Source organism: Melospiza georgiana, chromosome 10 (assembly GCF_028018845.1).
Source record: "Melospiza georgiana isolate bMelGeo1 chromosome 10, bMelGeo1.pri, whole genome shotgun sequence".
In the NCBI taxonomy this organism is placed as follows: domain Eukaryota; kingdom Metazoa; phylum Chordata; class Aves; order Passeriformes; family Passerellidae; genus Melospiza; species Melospiza georgiana.
Genome location: NC_080439.1, coordinates 10,229,680 through 10,249,352, shown reverse-complemented (window position 1 = coordinate 10,249,352; position 19,673 = coordinate 10,229,680). Strand labels below are relative to the sequence as shown.

General features: G+C 44.8%; 1 protein-coding gene across 4 annotated transcripts in view; it reads right to left on the bottom strand.

The window, feature by feature from the left end:
* Positions 1-18,703, bottom strand: part of LPP (LIM domain containing preferred translocation partner in lipoma) — a 200,261-nt gene extending 181,558 nt beyond the window's left edge. For all 4 annotated transcript variants that reach the window (XM_058031271.1, XM_058031270.1, XM_058031272.1 and 1 more), the window contains exon 1: positions 18,511-18,703. In XM_058031271.1, coding sequence (XP_057887254.1) covers positions 18,511-18,703 — 193 coding nt within the window. The remainder of the gene's footprint in view (positions 1-18,510) is intronic.
* Positions 18,704-19,673: the final 970 nt, after the last annotated feature.

Below are 19,673 nucleotides of genomic sequence, written 5' to 3'. Positions count from 1 at the left end.
ATGACCTAGCTTTAAAATCCAGCAACCCGTCTGGCCAAAATCTAAATGTGGATGTTGATGACCTTTTAAAGAATAGGACTCTACTTTCACAAGACTATGAGATTTACTCCATATCCTTATCAGGCAATACATATCACAGCATCTTGGTTGATTAAAATCTTTAATTCCATTGGATTTAGAAGGCTAGTTTGAGACACACTCATACAAAAGACCAAGGCTGGAGCTCATCACAAGCACAGAATGGGACACTGTGACTGCAGCACTGATATCTGCTCCACTCATTCTTCAAAATACTGCAGTTAAAATCATCTAGCCAAGAGAGATACACAAAGGTGTGTGTCAGGTCAGCCAGCAAAACCTTTCAAGGCTCCACAGTCATCATGAGAAAGCAAATAAAAACTACTTTGGCTCTCATTTACTATATATTTAACATTTGCAAGAGAAAAATCAGATGACTGCTTAAAGCTTGGGATGATGCACGCCATATTCAAGCTACTCCTGAGCTTGAAATGTTTAATGTTTTATGTGGTTTGGAAATGGTTTAAATTCCCTGATGAATTTTTCATGCCCATACACAATTTAGCCTTTATCAAAAAGATCCCCTTCAATTATGTACTCTGCAGAAATTCTTTGGAAGGATTCTAGACACTTTTTCCCTTTTTTGTTTACTGTTTTCAGTTTGCTACGGTCTGTACAAAACACCCTCACTTGGCTATGCCTACTGAAGTTATCTGCGCTTCAGCTTTTGTGCTGCTCACAGAAAATCTCTCCGTGCTCTCTCTCTCTCTCCATGGCTTTCCCTTAACTGTGGAGAATGGGAAGACAGAGGAGCAATCTGGGGTAGTGAAAGGGTGAGGCTCTCACTGGGGTGAGGCTGAAGAGCTGCAGACCTTGGGATGGAGGCAGCTCCGTGCCGCGCTGCGCCGTGGGGAGCTGCCCGCGGAGAGGGGCACCCTCTGGGCAGCAGAGCGGGCAGCAGGCACGTCGCTGCCAGTGCAGGAGAACGAGCCTAATTAGAGCACTGCCATGTGCCAGCTATTCTTGGAGGCAGAACAGCCCCTCAGGAGCTGCTGCAGGAGCGCGAAGCGAGGACAGCCCTCGGACCACGCCAGCCCACGTCAGAGGCATCCCCAGGAACACAAAGCCATCCTCCCCTGCCCTGCAGCCTAAAGATACCACACTGCTGCTGCTCTTGCTCTCTGAACACCTTCCTTATGCTGAGCACACATCCCCCAAGGTTCTGGGAATATTAACATAAGCCACCCACAAATATTATTTTAAAGAAGTGATTCCCAGAGTCCTCCTATTTTTGGAGAAGCATCTTAAAAAAGCTTCCCTAATATACTGGAACAGGCCCCATATTATCTCTTCATGAAAGAAATCCAACTGCTATGCTTCTAAATTCACTGGTAAGCAGTTCAGACTTCCTTTTATATTGTAAGATTTCCTTCCCATAAGACGCAAGATATATTGCCTCAAGGGAAAAACAGCTTTATGAAGAGGAAGCTACGTGTGCCAGAATTGTTCTCTTCCATTATCCATAACATCCCTTCTCCCTCCCATTGTTTTAATAAAGTTGGTCACCAGAAGAACCTGCAGCAGAAATGCCAATACCCTCAGAAAGTATCTACCTGCCAAAAGCCCCAAAGCACATCTGCTGTTCTGCAGCCTCCTTGATGCTCAGAAAATCTGTTTTCTATGCATGCCACATACGCAGCGCTGATAGAAATGTGACTTTGCTAACAAACTTACTTTTGGCTGTTCCCACCAGAAAAACATTTTGAGGAATGGATGGCTCACCAGTAATCTCCCACCTACATGTATTTTTGTATCATTTCATTGAATAGAAGGATGAAAAGGGAAAAAAACCCAATTAACAAAAAATACCCCAAAAAAACAGAGAGAGAGGAAACACATTCAGTGGCAATCAGCATTACGGGGAAGAAAAAAAATATTAAAAGTCTGCTGTCTGATGTTCCTACATGTGATCTAGAGAAACATTCCCCTCCTGCACGCACGTGCTTGCATGCAGCAGGGGCTCAGTTACACTCTTAAGTTCAAGTGCATTCTTAAATGTTATGTCCCACGGGCCTTCACAAAGCATGTATCAAATCAGGCATTTGCTGGAATGCCTTGCTAAGCAAAAGGATTGGTTTATGAACTTTCCCCGAAGATTCTGCTGAAATGAGGCTAAATGTTTGCACTGGTAGCTCTCAGGAGATCCCCAATTCTTCCCTGAAGCATTCATTTTGCTAGGATTTCCCTCTTGTACATTCAGCTTTGGGGAATCACTATGGGAAACTGGGAGCAGGGAATTCCCAGCATTAGAAATTACAGTATTGCCCAGGGTAGCTGAAGTAACCACAAATCCCTCCCCACTGATTCAGATCCCACCAGAGCCACTGACAGCTCTTCAATTTTCATTAAAAATCTCCTCTAGAGGGTATAATCTCCCCAAATTTAAGCAGAGGGAAATCCAGGGTTCCCTAAAATCAGAATCCACTTTATTTGGGACAAAAGGAATCTGCTCTCAGGAAGATTGGAGCTGCCAAAAATAAGCAAATATTCCCCGTGTTTCTGCACTCCTCTCCCTGAAGTGAAATGATCAAGAGGATTAATTTTAGAGTATGTACAGTTTTTATGTGAAAAACCCAAGCTGCATCTTAGCTTTTAAGCAAAGACCAGATGGAAAGTCTATCATTAGAAATGCCAAAGGGAGAATACGCTCAAAGTTCGCTTCAGGATGGAAAGGTCATTTCTAGTCATCCTTGTTTTAAATGTTCTCAGAAGCACTCAAGCTTTTCGTAATAAGATTGCTTTCTTTTAGTTTATCAACCTGATTTCCTTCAAAATAAAATACAAAAAAATCTCCAAAATATAACAGAAATCACCAAACAAGACAAAAACTTGAAAGGCAGGCGCCAGCTCTCTTTTTTTCCTCTCCAGAGTAAGAGTCATTAAATTTTTAATGAATTATTGTTTAGTTGACAAGAAATGCCACAAAAATGACCTGCTGATTCCACCCAGGGGTGTTTACTTAGTGCTTCACGGGGAGATTTATGAGATGACAGGCAACAGACGACGTGTCAATGGAGTCTGAGAGGCAATGCTTCGTTCATCAGGTACCAATGTCGATGAAGAACATGTCAGGATGATGAGAAATGGATCAGGTTTCTCCACTATGTTAAAAGCAACATCCCAAGCCCCCAGGAAGGGCTTTGTGCAGCTGCCCCATACAAATCCACCAGCCCACCTGCACTGAAAGCACCATGCCCCTGTTCCTACGATCTGAGCAGCTCAGTAAGAACCCCCTTTGGGCTTAAGATGCCTTCTTAACATTACCAGCACACACAGAGCGACTAGGAAGTGACAAAATTGTGATCAGTGACATTCACTGGAGTCAATAGGGTGACCTGAAGATAATATAGTGCTGCCAGCACTACTCCACTTGCTCACTCACATGAGAGCCACAGCTCCCACTGAGACTCCAGCAGTCCCTGATCTCCACACGCCAGCCAAGCGTGAAACAAATCCCGTGCCCAAGAAGATCAGCCCACAGCTCAAGTACAGGATGTGAATGAGCCCCCTGGGACACAGCTTCCAAACCTTAGCAGGAAAATATTTAATCAAAGAAAGAAAACTCCATTCTCCTGTTTTCCAACAAATATTTAAAAAGTACATTGATATGGCGATATAAAACTGACATTTTCACAGTAAACACATTTGCGTCTCGGTGCAGATTATTCCCGATGAAAACTGGAGCTACTGGCTACAGCTAAAAGTGTTTTATTTCCTTGCAGGCTGTGCCTTTCCTCAGCTCCAGTGGGCCACCCCTGACAAGAAGTATCTGGCTTCAGGTCTTCTTCTATACAAATCCTCTCAGAGAAGTCTAACCAAGCAGCAACCAGGCTGTGCAAGTGTCAGAGGGAAATGTGCCCTGCAGTACCACTGAGTGAGGGACAACCAGACAAAACCAAGATTCCATTCCCAAACAGCATGCTAAAGCTTTGGGAGCAGCAAACAAATGCTTTGTTGTTTCTTGGCCACTTGCAAATGTTGATCATTCCTTATGAAATAATTAACAAACAAGGACAGAATCCTCCAAGCTCTCTTTAGAAACCTTCTTTTCAAAATACACCCTCATTTTAATCATTTACCATTTGCAATAGAGAAGGAAAACAAGGAGGTAAGAAATCTAACACAATCAATCCTTCCCTAGTTCCCACAAATAGACATTCACTGCCTTCCAATAGTCTTGACTAATCATTTTAATAAGCAGTGAAAAGATTTCACAATTAAATGCTTAGAGAAGCAAGATGCATCTTCCTGCTCCTTCTCATGCCTCATGAGTTTTCCAGCTCCTCTCATAAAGAGCTTTCATTACTCTGGGCATGATGGAGCCAGAATTGCTGCATGAGAAAGCTCTGATTTCAGTTTTATCTCAGTCACTGTCCAAATGCCCAGAAACTTCTTCACGGCTCTTGGAACACAGGAGAAAAAAAAGCCCAAAAGGAGCCAAAAAAAGGGGAGTTTCAGTCCTAAGATCAGAACCACATTAGTTAGACAGGTTTTTCAGAAAAAAAAAAAAACCCTCTGGCCTTAGTGTAAACTAAGCATATTTGGTCAAGTAGCAGTAGATCAAACAGACAAGGAGCCTCACAATGCCCTTCCTGCAGCCCCACATTCGTGGTGACAACTGCACTTTGCTCTGATGAAAAGTGACCTTTAGGCCCTGACATTTAGGTCCAGATTCTCCTACTTGTGTCACCTCCGCCTCCAGTTTCACAGGTCGAATTCACAGCACTTCAAATAGTTGGCAACATTCATCAAACATGAGCCCATGTCTTGCCCAACAGTCTTAAAATGGAATATTCCCACTGCACAGTCCCATGCCATGCTGGATGGTCAACTTTCACGAGGTACTGGATGTGCCATATCTCTTTGGAAAATCAACATACCAAGCGAAAGCTCATCTCCCAAAATAGTCACCCTGCTACTTTATTTCTCTTTTATTTGTTTGCCTGCTGCAGTTACAAAACACATTCTCACTGAGGCAAAAGGGATCATTAGCCAGAGCGCTTTTGGATGCAAAGAGACAGTGCTAAATGTGCACCAGAAACAGGAATATTATATGGTCTCCCCACATGAGAAAGCATAAAAAGGCAAAAGGACCCTCCATTAGCTTGTCTCCATGATATGTCAGGAAAACACCATATACTCAGAATGGAATTGTGGTGATTGGAGGTTTCTTGTTTAAAAAGTCCAACTCTGTTTGCAGGAAATATCTCAGCTGTGGTCACGCATCACATCCCTTGTGTCAGATTAGCTGCTAAATTTAAGGTATTTTCTGTCTATCCAGTAAGTATGAGTTACTGGCATGAAGAAATGTTTTAATTATCGTAAGTTTTCAGGTTCAGCCAAACCAATTGTTCCTGCAGCTGAGTCTGAAAGACTCTTGACCCTAATAAGGGCTGTAAACAATTGAACAAAACCCAGAGATCTGGCAGCCAGAGATCCCCCAGCCCTTGCTGTCACAAGGTCATCTCTCCCTCTTAGGGCCTGTGTCCCATTTTTACACACACACACTCAGGCTGGGAGCCTGATGCACCCAGAGAAGTCAGTCAAGCATTCTCCGGTTACGAACACAACTGATTTTTTGGTTGTAGGAAAGGGTTAGTGTCAGACTCTGCAGGATCACTATGGGCAGGGACAGGTTAACAAGAAGAGATCAATTGTGAATTTAATTCAAATCTAAGGCACAGAATGGACTAAGCAGAAGATGAGGAAGATACTGCAATGCTTCATGCGTTATCTGGTACAACTGCATGGTATCCTGTCCATGCTGATACCAGAGGAGATACAGACCAGCTGTGATTTTACCCAACTCACACTTCCCTCGTGCACTGCCTCTTGTCTTTATAAAGTGATTTTTAGGTAAGACAGCTGGGTCAGACCTGAGCTCCCAGTGTAATTTTCCCCCCATGCCTGCAGAATTTATTCAGTAAGCCAGGTTCTATTTCTCCTTGGGCACCACACAAAGAATTACAAATGGCTCTATTTGTGCCCAGCTGGTACAAAAGTGATGTCAAAAGTGTAACGGGAAGGAAGAAAAGACCCAATTACAAAAGCAAGGTCTGTGAGATAATCTTGGTCCCAGGACAGTGAGATATGGCAATTAGAAGCATTTCATCTATCTGTCAGTTGGGGTCATTCAATGAGCTTGTTATCCAGAGAAAAGGTGGCACCTCAAAATACCAATTACAACTTTCCAGACTCAAACTGTGCCTCAGCCTCTTCTGCCCCCTGTGCCATCATCTCTAACATGACAGGAAGGTCAGAATGAGCAACAGGAATTCAGTTTTCAAGAAGATGCCCAACTGTACTGCAGATTAACAACCAATTAGCAGTTTTGAAGAAGTTGTGTGCTCTGGCTGGGGGGCTGCCAGGCTGTGTGAGGAAGTGCTCGGTGTTGACTTCCCAAAGTGAGTCACTACTGTAAGCCCTGGGGTGGTATTTATAGAGTTGGGGGAAAATTTCCAGGGAACATCACTTACTGGTACTCACAAAAATAGCCAGGGAATTATTAAATTACTAAACTTTTAAGGAAAAAAAGTCTTTCTTCTTTTTGACAAGACAGCAAAGCAGCAGTCTCTATGATTTTCTTGGAAGAAGTCACAATTAATAGTGTTCCTTATCTCACTTTTCTTTGACAGTAGTAGATGTTGCTCCTAAGATATTCCATGCAGCTGCAAGGTTGGGGTTCGTCTCCTCTCTTCTACAGATCATTTCCAGGATAAGACACTGAAGTCAGCCCTGTCTCCAAGGCTCCTTAGCAAGACCTGAATGAACCCAGGTACCAACAACAACTCAACCACAACAGTCCAGATCAGCCCAAACCTTTTACCCAAGTGTCCAGGATCCCCATTTGGGGAAATGGCTGTACCCCTCAGTAAACCACATGAATCTGCAAGTAGATCTGTTACTGATAGTCAAACTATCATCTGCAGGAGTGAGCTGGTCCCCCTGTATATACTAGACATGCCCTGGTATCACAGAGCACACAAAAGCAGAGGAAGGGCACAGACTAGTAGCTGGATCAGTGCCTGTTCCCCTCCACACATGCAACAGCGCCCTTATGTCTCCTCAAAGCCAGGGACTGAGCCAAGCTTTCAGAAAGATTTTGTCCCTGCAATAGTTTTAAGGATGCAACCACAAATCTGGACACTCACAACCATTTTAGACTATTTCACTTTCTTTCCATTAAACATACACAGATTTATGGCCTTTCTTAGCAAGGGTGGGCAGACCATGCCTGGCTAGGTCCCCTTCCCTGAGCAGCCAGCATGCCCCAGTGGGGAGGACTGCTGACCAGCTGGCCACAGAAGTACAAGTTCTGCAATGAAAAATAAATTTTTGAAAATATAAGATACAAGCACACATACTTGTGTATCCCACACACAAGCTGCAAATGCTTCAATTTATTACTCTGACTTCCGGACTGCTCCTACCACTGCCCTCCCTCTGAGACCGGGGGTCAACATTGGCCAAATGGTCCTTGAGGAGGCCTCAGAGATGTTCCCCTACGTGTCTTACACAAACCAGTAGCTTAGATGAGGACAAAAAAACAGGATAATGAGAGAAAAGCTGCTGGCAGGAACTCAAGCAGTACCTGCCCTGCCTGGCCTCTCAGCCACGGGGAGGGCAGCTCGGGTCCAGCTCTCTGCCAAGCTGTCCATCACCACAGCTCACGGTCTGTGACAATCATGAGACATGACACGCTGTGCAATGCAATGGAGACCCAACAAGTTTGTTTTGCACATGCCACTGCAGCGTTGGCAGATACAGCAACGTGCTTTGGCTCGCAGTGACACGGGAAGCATTCAAAGCACTCGCGCAGAGATAAAAGGCTCCCCCCATCTCCTGCCTGAGACACACTGACCTCCCCTCCCTCCCTCCTCCTTGGCATTGTCAAAAATACAAAAAAATCTGTCCCTTAAGTTTTCAAAATGTGTCTGTTTCACAGAGTTCTCCCCCTTTTTCTTTTCTGAGGCCAATTAAAACTAAAAGTTTACCAGAAAGACAACAAGGTAAAAAAAGGCGTCTGATACCATTGGATCCAGCCTGTAAGGATCTCACACATAAAAGAATTATGTCCCTGAGCACTTTCCGACAGACTTTCAGAAAATTTCATCTTTCTACTTCCCTGGCTGGATAGTCTGTTTGAGTAATTTTCTCTTTCTCCTGGGGCTGGTTGCTAAGAGACGTGCTATTACTTCTCCCTCTCTTATGACCCGATTACTGTGATCAGCAAAGACAGCGTGCAGACAACAGCCTGACACGGCTCATACAAGAACATCGGCCTTGTTACAGAATGATGGACTGTATTAACACTGCGCAGCCCCTTCGCTCGCCGTGGCCTTTGGAGAGTCTCCAGGCACAACTGGGGGCTTTTACTTCCCCAGCTTCTGAAGTGCACGTTCAAACATTTTAAATCACAGGACTGGGAAGGGAGAAGAATTGACTTTTTCCTCCTGTGCTTCACTCTCTGACAGCCAGAATGGTGTTACTGCATCCTCACTGAGAAACTTTCCTTTTCTTATCCTTCCTAAGAAGTGGCCTAGGAACGATGATTACTCCTTTTTACCTTCTTGAAAAATAAACCTTGCAAATACACAGCATAGTTTGGGTCAGAACGTTCCCTTGAAGGGTCTGACAGCACGTTGTAAAGCCCATTGTAACACTCGAGGGGCTAAGAGGTGAGCTGACACCTTTCTTGGTGTCTCTCCGCAAAGAGCTGAGATGGATTGCTGTGGATAAGGAAAGCAGCTGGAAACAGATCCAGCTGTAGGTGTCCAGCAGTCCCAGGGAAGCTACTGGGATGCCCAAGAGGCTCCCAGCTCATGCAGAAGCAGCAACAGCCTGGCACTGCGTCCTCTGCAAAAAAGAATAGGGGATGGAGCCAGTGGAGGGGATAGGAAATTTGGAGCACAAATTGAGAGCCTGTACTGAGGGGTACATGGGGCAAAAAGCTGAGGAAAGTTGATTTTGCTCAGAACCAAAGAACTGGTTTTCTAAGAATGGGGCCACCAACCTCAGAGACTATTAGTCCCCACTTAGTAAGAATTCAACCCTCATCACGCTCACTTTTTATAACATAAATTTCAAACTTCTATACTTTCTTCTATTAAACCTACTTTCAAAAGACTGTGCTTACCCCCACTGTTCTGGTACCATTTTCATACTCTTGAGGGCCTCCTCTCCTCCCACCAGCTCACTCAGGACAATTCCCGTGGCAGGACTCCTGGGCACACCCTCACACCACAGACAGTGCAGGGTATTAAGAAACACCAGCTGATAAAACTTCTCAAGTGGGCTTTGTAACAGAGATGACCCAGAGCACAGGTTCCTTCCTCATCTCCATGTCATTTCCCATAAATTCAATGCTTGGCACAACAAATGTCAGCAGTTGTGACAGTGCAATTTCTACCCACCAGCCCTCAACAGCAGGCTTGGCTTTGTGATTGGGGTCATATCTAGATGAAACCAAAACCTTTCCTTAGTCACTGTCATCACAGGAATTAAGACTTAGAAGAGACATGTGAGTCTTTTACACTTCATCTCCTCAAATAGTTTGGGTAAATCCCCAGTTGAGCCCCCTGGAGCATTCCTGCACTTTCCTCCACAGCTGTGACTTTGCAGTGTGTGTGCTGGTTAAAGAAGAAGTCAGAAGGGGAATTTTCAGATAGTAGGAAACTTTCTGCTTATTAGGATCTAGAGCAGATCCCTGCTCATCTCCTGCAAAATCTCCCTCCCCAGGCAAAGCAAAGCCACAGGATTCTCACTCCTACTCATAGACCCTCAACTCCTGTGCCAAGTCCATCTAAACATGCTTGCTTAGCAACAAACACTTCAGGCCTGGTATATTTAGTCCAAATTGTAATTGTGTAGGATTCACTGCTAGAAATGCCTGCTCTTTGGCCACAGGTACGGCTTCTGTGGCTTCAAGAGTTGCTCATTCATTCTTCCAACCTTTTTATTACACCAACCTGTAATATAATCCAAGAGACATTTACTGGCCGCTCTGATTTAGCAGGACTCAGCCTGGCAAAATAAAAAAGCTTTAGGCAGAGAAAAGGAAAAGCATACATATAATCCTTTACTGCAATAGTTAGTTTCCAGAGAGTAGAAGAGCAGCATTGTGTGAAGAATGGCAAAAAAAATAAATTACTAGACTGTTAACTATCATATAACAATTGTTATTATTTAACAGACTAGCATCTGGAGGATGTTAACATTTCAGATCAAAATAAAAGGGACAAGTGCTGCCTGCTTGAATTCAAGCTATTTCTGCATTAGCATTGCTCTCTTGCTTGGACTGGGCACCACAGCCCTGTAAAACTACATACAGGACAAACATTACCTGTTAAAAAAAAGTTTGATATGGTTGATGACAGACGTTTGCAATTCAAGTTATTAAACGATACTTCCCTTCCATTTCAGTGTGTCAGAAATGTCTTCTCTTTCTCTTTTTCCCTTCCCTTTTTTGCCCATTTTCTTTCTTCTACCCAAACTATTGTGGTTCACAGAACAGGCCACTGCTAAGATGAATCACTATTTGATGTTTGAAATAATGAAGTGGAAAAATTAAATATAGTCTCTTGGAAGAACAGACAGACAGGAGAAAAGAAAATGAGAAAAAATAGTCCGGGCAGAAAAAAAATTAAGAATCTACCTGCTGAGAAGTGCAATGTTTGCTTTATGATACCAAATAACTGAGAAAATATAAGCTCACTCACCAGAATGAAACCCAAGGCTAGGCACTACTTCAAGTAGTTCCCAAATAAGAGGCAATGTGTTCCAGAGCCTGTGAAAATTTAATATTTGTAATTCTAACAAAACATGGTCAGAATACTTAATAAAACCTGGTGGCTTGACTTGACATTTTGTGAACTACAGATAAGTATACTAGTTCAATAACAGTTTTTATGCACTTGTTTTATGCTGCATTCTTCCCTGGCCTTTCCCTGAGGTGGAATTTCAAAAAGAAAATGCTCATCCTGAGAGCCAAGCCAAGACACAGTTGTATGGATTTGTCTCTGTCAAAAAAAAAAAAAAAAGCAGATGCAGACACTCTTATCCAACAAAACAACTTTTGGGATGAATGCTAACAAGACAGAAGGCCCCACACAGAGCCAGTTTATTCCCACTGGTGAGACTCCCAGGTCCTGACACTGGTCACTCTGCTGGGGACAGCTGGGCAAAACTCCCTGTGCCTGTAACTCAGAATTACTGAGAGGAGCAACGCTGCCCAGGCACAAAGGCACAGCTTGGTCTCATCCCTCCTCAACATGGCCCAGCCTGCTTGGGGCAGTCTAAACCCAGTTTCACACAAATGAGAACCACCACTCATTTCCAACTGGTTTCGCTCGGTTCTTAACCAAGAGGAGAGAGGAATCTCCTTCGAGAGAAACCAATTAACACTTCCAAAAGGGTGCCCCAAACTGGTTCACAGCTAGGGACCCCCACCTTCCCACTCATTCTGCTTGTGCTTTAAATGCTCTTGTGTGAAGGTAGCAAGCCCACCACAAAGAGGCCTGGAGTTTCAAGATCATTTCCACCAGCTGTGTTTTGTAAGAGCCTGTGGATGATGCAGTTCTAACACTAATGAATAAAGTATTGCTTCATCTGCTGCATCTCATTCAGCACAAGAAACACATAGAAAAATGAGGGAAGGATTAGGAAAGACTTTAAAAGTTTATAATATGCACTTTAAAACAGCTTTTTCTAAGAAACAAGCACTGACATGGGGGCTGTGGTCAGGATGACTTGCAACAGCAAGGTCACCTCTCTATTCACACCACATTTTTCAACTCCATGAGCTCGGTGCTGTGAGGGATGGGACATCATCCATTGCAACTGATGGCACCAGAAAAGTGTTAGAGCACTTCTCAGCCTATCTTCTTGTCCCACCACTGAGACACTGCCTCCCCCATGAAGCATCAATGATTTTTTTTCAGCTAGTGGCAGAAATGAGGAGCAAGAGAGGGACCAGCAGATCCCACTGCAAATACTCTGGTACTCCCAGGACTCAATTCAGAGTAACAACGTGTTCCTATGCCTCATCTGGGCAGCAGCAATGGTCCACAGGCATAACTCCTAACATATGCAAGACAGCCAGCTCCTGCTAGCTGTCCAATTCTGGATAATTGCATTATCTGATGTTAGTGTTGAACGGTGCACACACAAAACCACCACAGGAGCATGGATGAGACAGCTCCCTGTGCCTGCACCCCAGCCTTCCTCCAACAACCAGCACAGCACTGCAGAAGCTCCTGAGATACTTCAAGGAGCAGGTACAACATCCCTCTGCCTCTCAGCCCTTCCACAGGTGAGAACTCCTCCTGCTATGGAACAGAACCAGCACAGGCAACCAGGGGAAAAAAATGAAAAAACCACAGAATCTTTCAGGTCAGCCTGAATTTATTCTTTCAGGGCTCTCAATACAAATAATGAATAGACTCTGGACCTTGTTGGCTTCTATGAACTGTCAAAGACTGCAGAGCAGGGAACAGCACAGCTATAACACACGGTGTCTAGTCCAATAAATCCATACCCAAGCTTCAAAAATTAAGACAGAGCTACTGATAGCAGCTGCTGTAAACAAAACCCACTAGGTATATCTGCCTGGGAAAAACACCCCTAAACACAACAGAAAACAACAAACAGCCTGATAGTTCATGCCCCCAGTCCCCTACAGACATAGCAGAACATAACTCACCAGTGCTCAAAAGCCTCTACACCCATGAAAAAGAGGAGGGCACAGAGAGTCAAGCTCTGGGAAACCTGGAGCAGCTGGGTTCAAGAACACACACTGGTGTCCCTGGCATAGCCTTGCCCTGGAGCTGGTCCTGCTCATTTGCTTTGTCTTATCAGTCATTTGTCCCCTCCTCCAATCAAGGTAAATTGAAGGAGACTTGTTTTTAAAAAAGGCAATTAAAACCTCAAAGGCCTTCACAGGAGACCTGTTGTTCACCATATCTGAAAGGTGCCCAAGAAAAGGAAGGAGAAAGGAGGAGATGGCTTTGAGGCTCATCCCTTCAATTAGTTCCCATTATTAAATTCATGTCAAATGTTTCTGCATTAGTATATTAGTATAGTTTCTGCATCAGTATATAGAATAGTATATTCACCAAGGATGGCAGTTAGAAGGAGAGACATCAGCACTAATAAATACTGAATTTAGAAGTACCCAACAGCATAAACTAACGTGGCTAATTTTGTAAAGCATGTCCTGAGAGCCCCAGAGTGTGACAGAGAAGCGCCTCCAAGCCCTGGGCAGCCCCACAAACTGAGTGAGTACCCTGTGAGGGATGCTGCTGCACATCCCTTTCTAACCAGGGCTGGCACTGCAGCATCTCAGCCTGTCTCTGGCAGCTTGAGAAAAACACATGGTCCTGTTCATACAAACAACAGGCATTGCAAGAATAGGACAGATTTGGTTTTTAGGGAGTGGAAAGAATCATCTTTGCAGGAGCAGGAGACCTCCTGGGAGCCCTTCAATGTTCTGTCACTTCCTGGTAGGCAAGGATGGACTCAATTTCTTCCCTACCACCAAGAAATCATCCTTCAAGTGACAGCACACAGTGGCAGAGGAGGTACATTCAATCCCCAGGGAGCTGCACCAGGGCTCATGAATGCTGGACTGGAAACCCAGCCCTGCAGTCCAGCTGAGCCTCCCCAGCTCAGCACTGTGCTCCACCTGTTCCAGCACAGCCGTGTTTCTGCTGAACTTGCAGAGCTTCATTTGGAACCAAGGGGGGAATGAACTTTTGTGGTTACCAAAACAAGATCCAAACCAAAAGGATCCAAACCAGAAGGCGACTCACACTGCAAAGTTTGTCACTCACTGCTCCCAAGCCATCCAGTGGCCCTGACTCAGGCTCTTCTGAGCACCTCTGACTGACAACAGATTTTACACGTTTCTGAAGCCCCCAGTTCTGGCACACAACCCCCAGTGCCACCCCAGCAGCACCAGCCCCACAGTAGCAGGCACTAAGGCAGCAGATCAGCTATCACCAACCCCATCCCACACCAGACACCTTACTCTGCCCTGCAGGGTGAGGCCCCATTTTCTGGAACTAAGGCAAAGATGGAATTTGCTTCATCTGCAAGCTATAAATCCTTTCTATCTTCCTGAGCCCAGCATAGATGGGAACAGCTGTGTGGCAGTGTTTCCCTAAGGCTCCAGCTCTGTTGAAGATGCTGAAATACCAATATAAGTCTAAAAGTCGGAGAGCAAGAGAGAAGTAAGTGGCAGGAAAAGGAGGAAAGGCAACCACAGAAAGGTTTGGATTGGAAAGACCTTGAAAAATAATACAATCCAAATCCCCTGCCATCAGCTGGAATATCTTTCACTAAATCAGGCTGCTCAAAGCCCTGTCCAACCTGATCCCGAGCACTTTAAATGATGGGGCATCCACTGCTCTTAAATGAAACAAAATTAATACCAACTCCTCCGAAGAAAAATCTTAGTTTCTTTAAGAGATTTTTGGTGTAGGACAAAACCCATTGTGCACACTGCTGGACAGGGTCTGCTGAGGAAAAGAGGGAGAGGGCAGGCAATACCAAAGACATGAGCATGGAGAAAGAAGCCAAATATATAAGAAGCAGACTGTCAGGACCCATGGCTGGTTGATGCCTCATCCATCTCAGGACTCATCTTCCTCCAGCATGAAGAGAAGATGCTGTCAAACTTCAGACACATCTAGCTCCATCCAAAGACCACCCCAGACCCCAGTTAAACTCTTAGAGCTACTGCTCAGACATCTGGACACTTAATTTTGATTTCCAGCCTAATTCCTCAGCAGCTACACTTCCTGCCAATTCACAACTGTCCACCTTGTAGATAAACATCTTCCCCAAGCTTGAACAGCTCTCCTCTCCTCTCTTTGGGGGGGTAAATACGGAGCTCTGTAAGATGATGAGCACCAGCACTTCCCAGGAACTGTGCTGCTCACACCTCCCAGGATCAGGCAAGGTTAATCCCCTGCAAAGCATCACACTGGGGAGTGGCAGCACTGAATCCTCCAGAAACACAGCCCAGACCACAGCAGGTGTTGGAAGGACCTGTACAAACAGGCTGTGCCTGCCTGCATGGCTGGGACCTGTGCAGAATGCTAAGCAGGGCTCAGGCCTTATTGATGATGATTACCATGATGATCATTACTTCTACCACTGCTGCAGTCATACCCAGGGGCCCCCAGGCAGATCCCTGCAAGAGCAAGACACGGTCTCTGCTTTGATGAGTGGATAAATCTGGTGTGAAACAAGCTGCAGCAACTCAGCATGGCAAACAGCATGGAGGGGGGCTGGCAGCACCACGAAAATTGCTACTTCAGTGGTCTGAACACATGCCTTGAGTGCTTCAAATCACAGCAAAATGTTCCTGTTTATAAACTGTTGGCTGCTGCCATTTCATTTTGTTTCAGTCATGTAACCATTTCTAACCTTCTGTTAAAGTTCCATTAAGCAGCTTTTAATCAGCACCTTCTGGCTGAGTTTTGTGCAGGTTTTAGGAAATAAAAAGTAAAACTGAAGTCAAGGTGACACTAAGGAAATGCTTTGGTGGGAGATGGGAGGGAGAAGGGGGTACACACAGCACCTGCTCCACAGTCTTTCACTCCAGTGTCTTTCCCCTCTGCCTTCAATATGATCAAGAAATAAAACCACTAATGTGATCAGCTGAACAGAACCTCTACATACAAGCAACACACCTACAGAATAATAATAAGAACCACAAGGCCAGAGGATGCACATCCTAAACATTAACAGCAATGAGATGAAGAAATTACCAGGAACAGAATTTGCCAGTCTCCCAGAGAGATTCCAGAACTACAAAGGCTGCGGGGAGCCAATTCCAGTGACCCTGCTGGGGCAGCCAAGGCTGGGAGGAGCACAGCCACTTCTTGACCAATAATAGCAGCAGGACAACCCTTCCCCAGAGCAGTGCTGCTGCTCCTATCATCTCCAGCAGAAGGATGCATGGGAAGCCCATGTGCCTCCAGTTAAGCAGCTTTGGCAGGGTAGGAGGGATGAAAATACACTGGGGTTTGAGGGGAAGCTGCCACTCCCCTACCTACAGACTCACAGCTAATCAAGTGGGAAAATCTGTGTCCAACAGAGGACAAACTGAGGCAAAATGGCAGTGCCCCTGTAAGCAGGGAACCAGTGGGGCCTGGGGCCATCTCCCAGGCTGAATTATTGCTGCAGAAATCAGGGACGTCATTGAAAAAACAATTAGGGAGCCTGGAAGAGAGAAGGGAGCTGTAGCAAGTGAAGGAAGTACATTGGGCTAACTATTTCTCACCCCAGCCCTTGCCTGGCAGATCCCAGAAGCCTCATGTTCTCAGGGTTATATATGGATGGGAATGGCTTTGCACGGGCTGCTGACAGCAACCAGCAGCGTGTCACCTTCTGCAAGAGGATTAGCTGAAGCTGCAGGCATGTTGTCACATCACTAAGCCTACCTCTGACCAGGTCTTGGCCAAGCCTCAGCTCTTCCAGGCCTGTCAGAATATGATGGGATCTCTAAAAGCCCAGTGTCAGAAAGGCAAGGGACTGGCACTGACAGAGTCCCCTGGGGGCTCCCGAGTGTCTCCTGGTTCCCAGCAGACCCAGCAATGCCTGACTGCTTGCAGGACCAGGAACAATGAGAAATGTTTGAGTGCCTTGTCTCCCCTTCTCAGCCTGCAGTGCCTGTTCTGCTCCTGGGGAAAACTTCCTTCCACAAATGGCAAGAAGCACAGGACTTTTTTAGAAGGTGATAATGTTCCTGAGCCACATACAATTAGACCTACAATCACTAAAACACTGACAATTAAGACATACTGACCTTTTTCACACAAAAAATCCTGACTGATCAAGAACAGATTTCCTAGGAAAAAAAGGGCCATATTCCATTATTATTTTTAATTGCAAGAGAATTAGAAAAATAAGAATTTCCACTTGACTTGATGGTGACATTTTCTTTGCATTTTAGAAATGGATTATTTTTTACTTTTTAAATTCCAAATGTCTTTCCCTTCCTATTTCTCACTAAGTTTTGTTATGGAAGGCAGCAGAACAGGTGCATATGACTTCGCTTCTCCCCCTCCAACACATTTTCTTTTTTTGTTCTGAATTCTCCGAAGTTAGAGCGACAGACAAAAAATACCCAAAACACTCATCAGGCTTTTCCAACTTTCCTATAAAATGTCCTTAACTTTAGAAAATCACTCAAGTGTAAGATTTAATATGCTGCTTTGTTTTTCTTTCTCTTTTCCATTACTCTGTAGTGTTCCTGAAAACGTATACGCTTCCAAAAGATAGAGCAGAAAGAGGAAAAAATATACAGGTGATATTTATCTTATTGTACTCAACATAAAAGAGGAAAAAGCGGTGAAGGAACAATGTAGAGCATCCCAAACCAAATACAAAAGCTGGTTTGGCCATTTTCTTGAATACAGCTGAGCTTTTCTTTGGAGAAAGGCTGGACAGGAGGAGGGGAAAAACTTCCCCCCCATTTCTATCTACAGTAAATCACAAGAAATAGAAATGTCCTGCTTGGCCAGAATAGCTACCGCTCTCTCCTAAAATCCTTGGCCTTCACTTGTTTCTGCTGCAGTTCCATCACAAGCTCTCCATTGTCAGCCAGGGGCATCCCAGGTGCTCCAATTTGCAGGTTTCCAGTTGCAAGTTCCAGGGATGCTCCCAGCCATGCACTCCTGCTCCTGGAAACTCACTCCCCTCTGTGTGTCCACAAGCCAGGAACCCAAATCCCACCCTTGCTGCTCAACTTCATCTGGAGAGGACTTCCACAGCAAGAAGTAGAGGGAGGCTGACACACAGTGACTGGCAGGCATTTGTTTTGCTGACATAACAGCTCCAGAGACCATTGCAATGGCCATACAAATACTTTCCCAATTATTTCATATTCAAGAGGGTTCCATAGTAGAGGGAAAGAACTAAAACTAAACTGAACTAAGACAATCCATCCAGCAGACTGGAGAGAAAACACTTCCAGACTTACTGGCCAAATTTATGCCCTACCACTCCCAATTATACTCATATTCCACAGATCAACCCCTTGTTTGTAAAGCACTCCCCTGTGCAAGCGTGAAAGAGCCAATAATGAAAAGGGTTGCTTGAGCCCAAGCTCCTTGAATCATTATGTGTCAGCAGGGACCAAGCAAGCAAAATGCCTTGAAAAGTACCAGTCCTGGCCATGGGACATCTGCTTTCAGCTAGAACTGAGAAAGATCTGTCCCCATGTCCCCCCACAGCCCTGCACTTCCAGGAAGGCAGCTAGCCAGAGCAAGGGGAGGAGATACCTTCACCTCCTTCTTGATTTGAATGACCTGAGAAAGGGAGGCTCTCACAAACTCACCAACAAAGAGCAAATCTAGAACAGCCTTGCAGTCAGTTCCTCTGAATGAGGCAGTTGTGGTTCCTTCCTAGAAAATAAATACTCACCATCACCTCCTGGTTGCTTGTATGGGTTGTACTTTGGTTTGGGGGCGACCACAGGTGCAAACTTCTTTGGGGTCTGCTGGGTGGACACGGAGATGCTGGGAGTGCCAAAGGTGTGTGTGGTCTCCATCCTTGCAGCAACGTGGCCAACAGGCTCGTTGGTACTCTTGGGGGGCAGCCAGGATGGGTGGGACATGCTTCAGGTCTGAGGAGACACAAAGAGAGTCACACATACATTAGGAGTTTAGGCTGGGGAAGTAACAGCTGCAATCCTACTATTTTTCTGGTTTATTAAATCAATCCTACAAAACCCTTCAAAATATGTTTAACTGGTGCATGCTTAACTTTAAATATGTTGTTCCTAATACATAGGACTTGAGATGCAAATTTGTCTTTCTCTCCCCAGCAGGTCAGAATTACCGATCAGGCTATTGTTGGTACCTGCAATAATCATTGCTATTTTCCTCTTCAAACCAGAGCAGAAACAGGCTGATACCCTGAAGCAGCCCATCAATCCCACCCTGCATTCAGTACAGTAGTGATGTATTTGCCTTTCCCTGTTAGGCCTTTTTGAGTACATTAATGTACAACAGCGCAGGTGCTCCGGGGACAAGTCTAGTCACAGACAGGCACACACACTTCCAAAATACACTTTTAGCACTTTTTCACATGTCATTTAGGACCCCATGCCCCAGTGATTTTCATTCAGACTTTTAAGAAAACAGATTTCAGAAGTAGCTAATCATTCTTGATGCCTCCATTTCTGAATGCCCAGCTTAAGACATTTTAAAAGCATGTCAATTTTGAATAAATGCCAGAATCTCACAACCCCTGACAACCAGGCTCCTTTTAGACTTGTGTAACAAAAAACAGAGGCAGACCAAATCATTACTTATTTATGAAAATCTTGGCTTTGGCCTCTTAAAAGCCTACATCACTTTTGAGAACTGGGTTCGGATGCTGCTGAAAATGCTGCCCATAAAAATCCTGTTAATTCCAATGAACAAGTGTTTTTCACCACACACAAACCACACTAGCTGGGTAGCCATGATAGTTCTGCTGTACCATCAGATGGTCCAATGGAGCTGGATTTGAGATTTGATGGAGAAATGAAGATCCCACACAGACAAAAGTCAATGCTAATTTTGCGGCTCTTGAGCACCCTG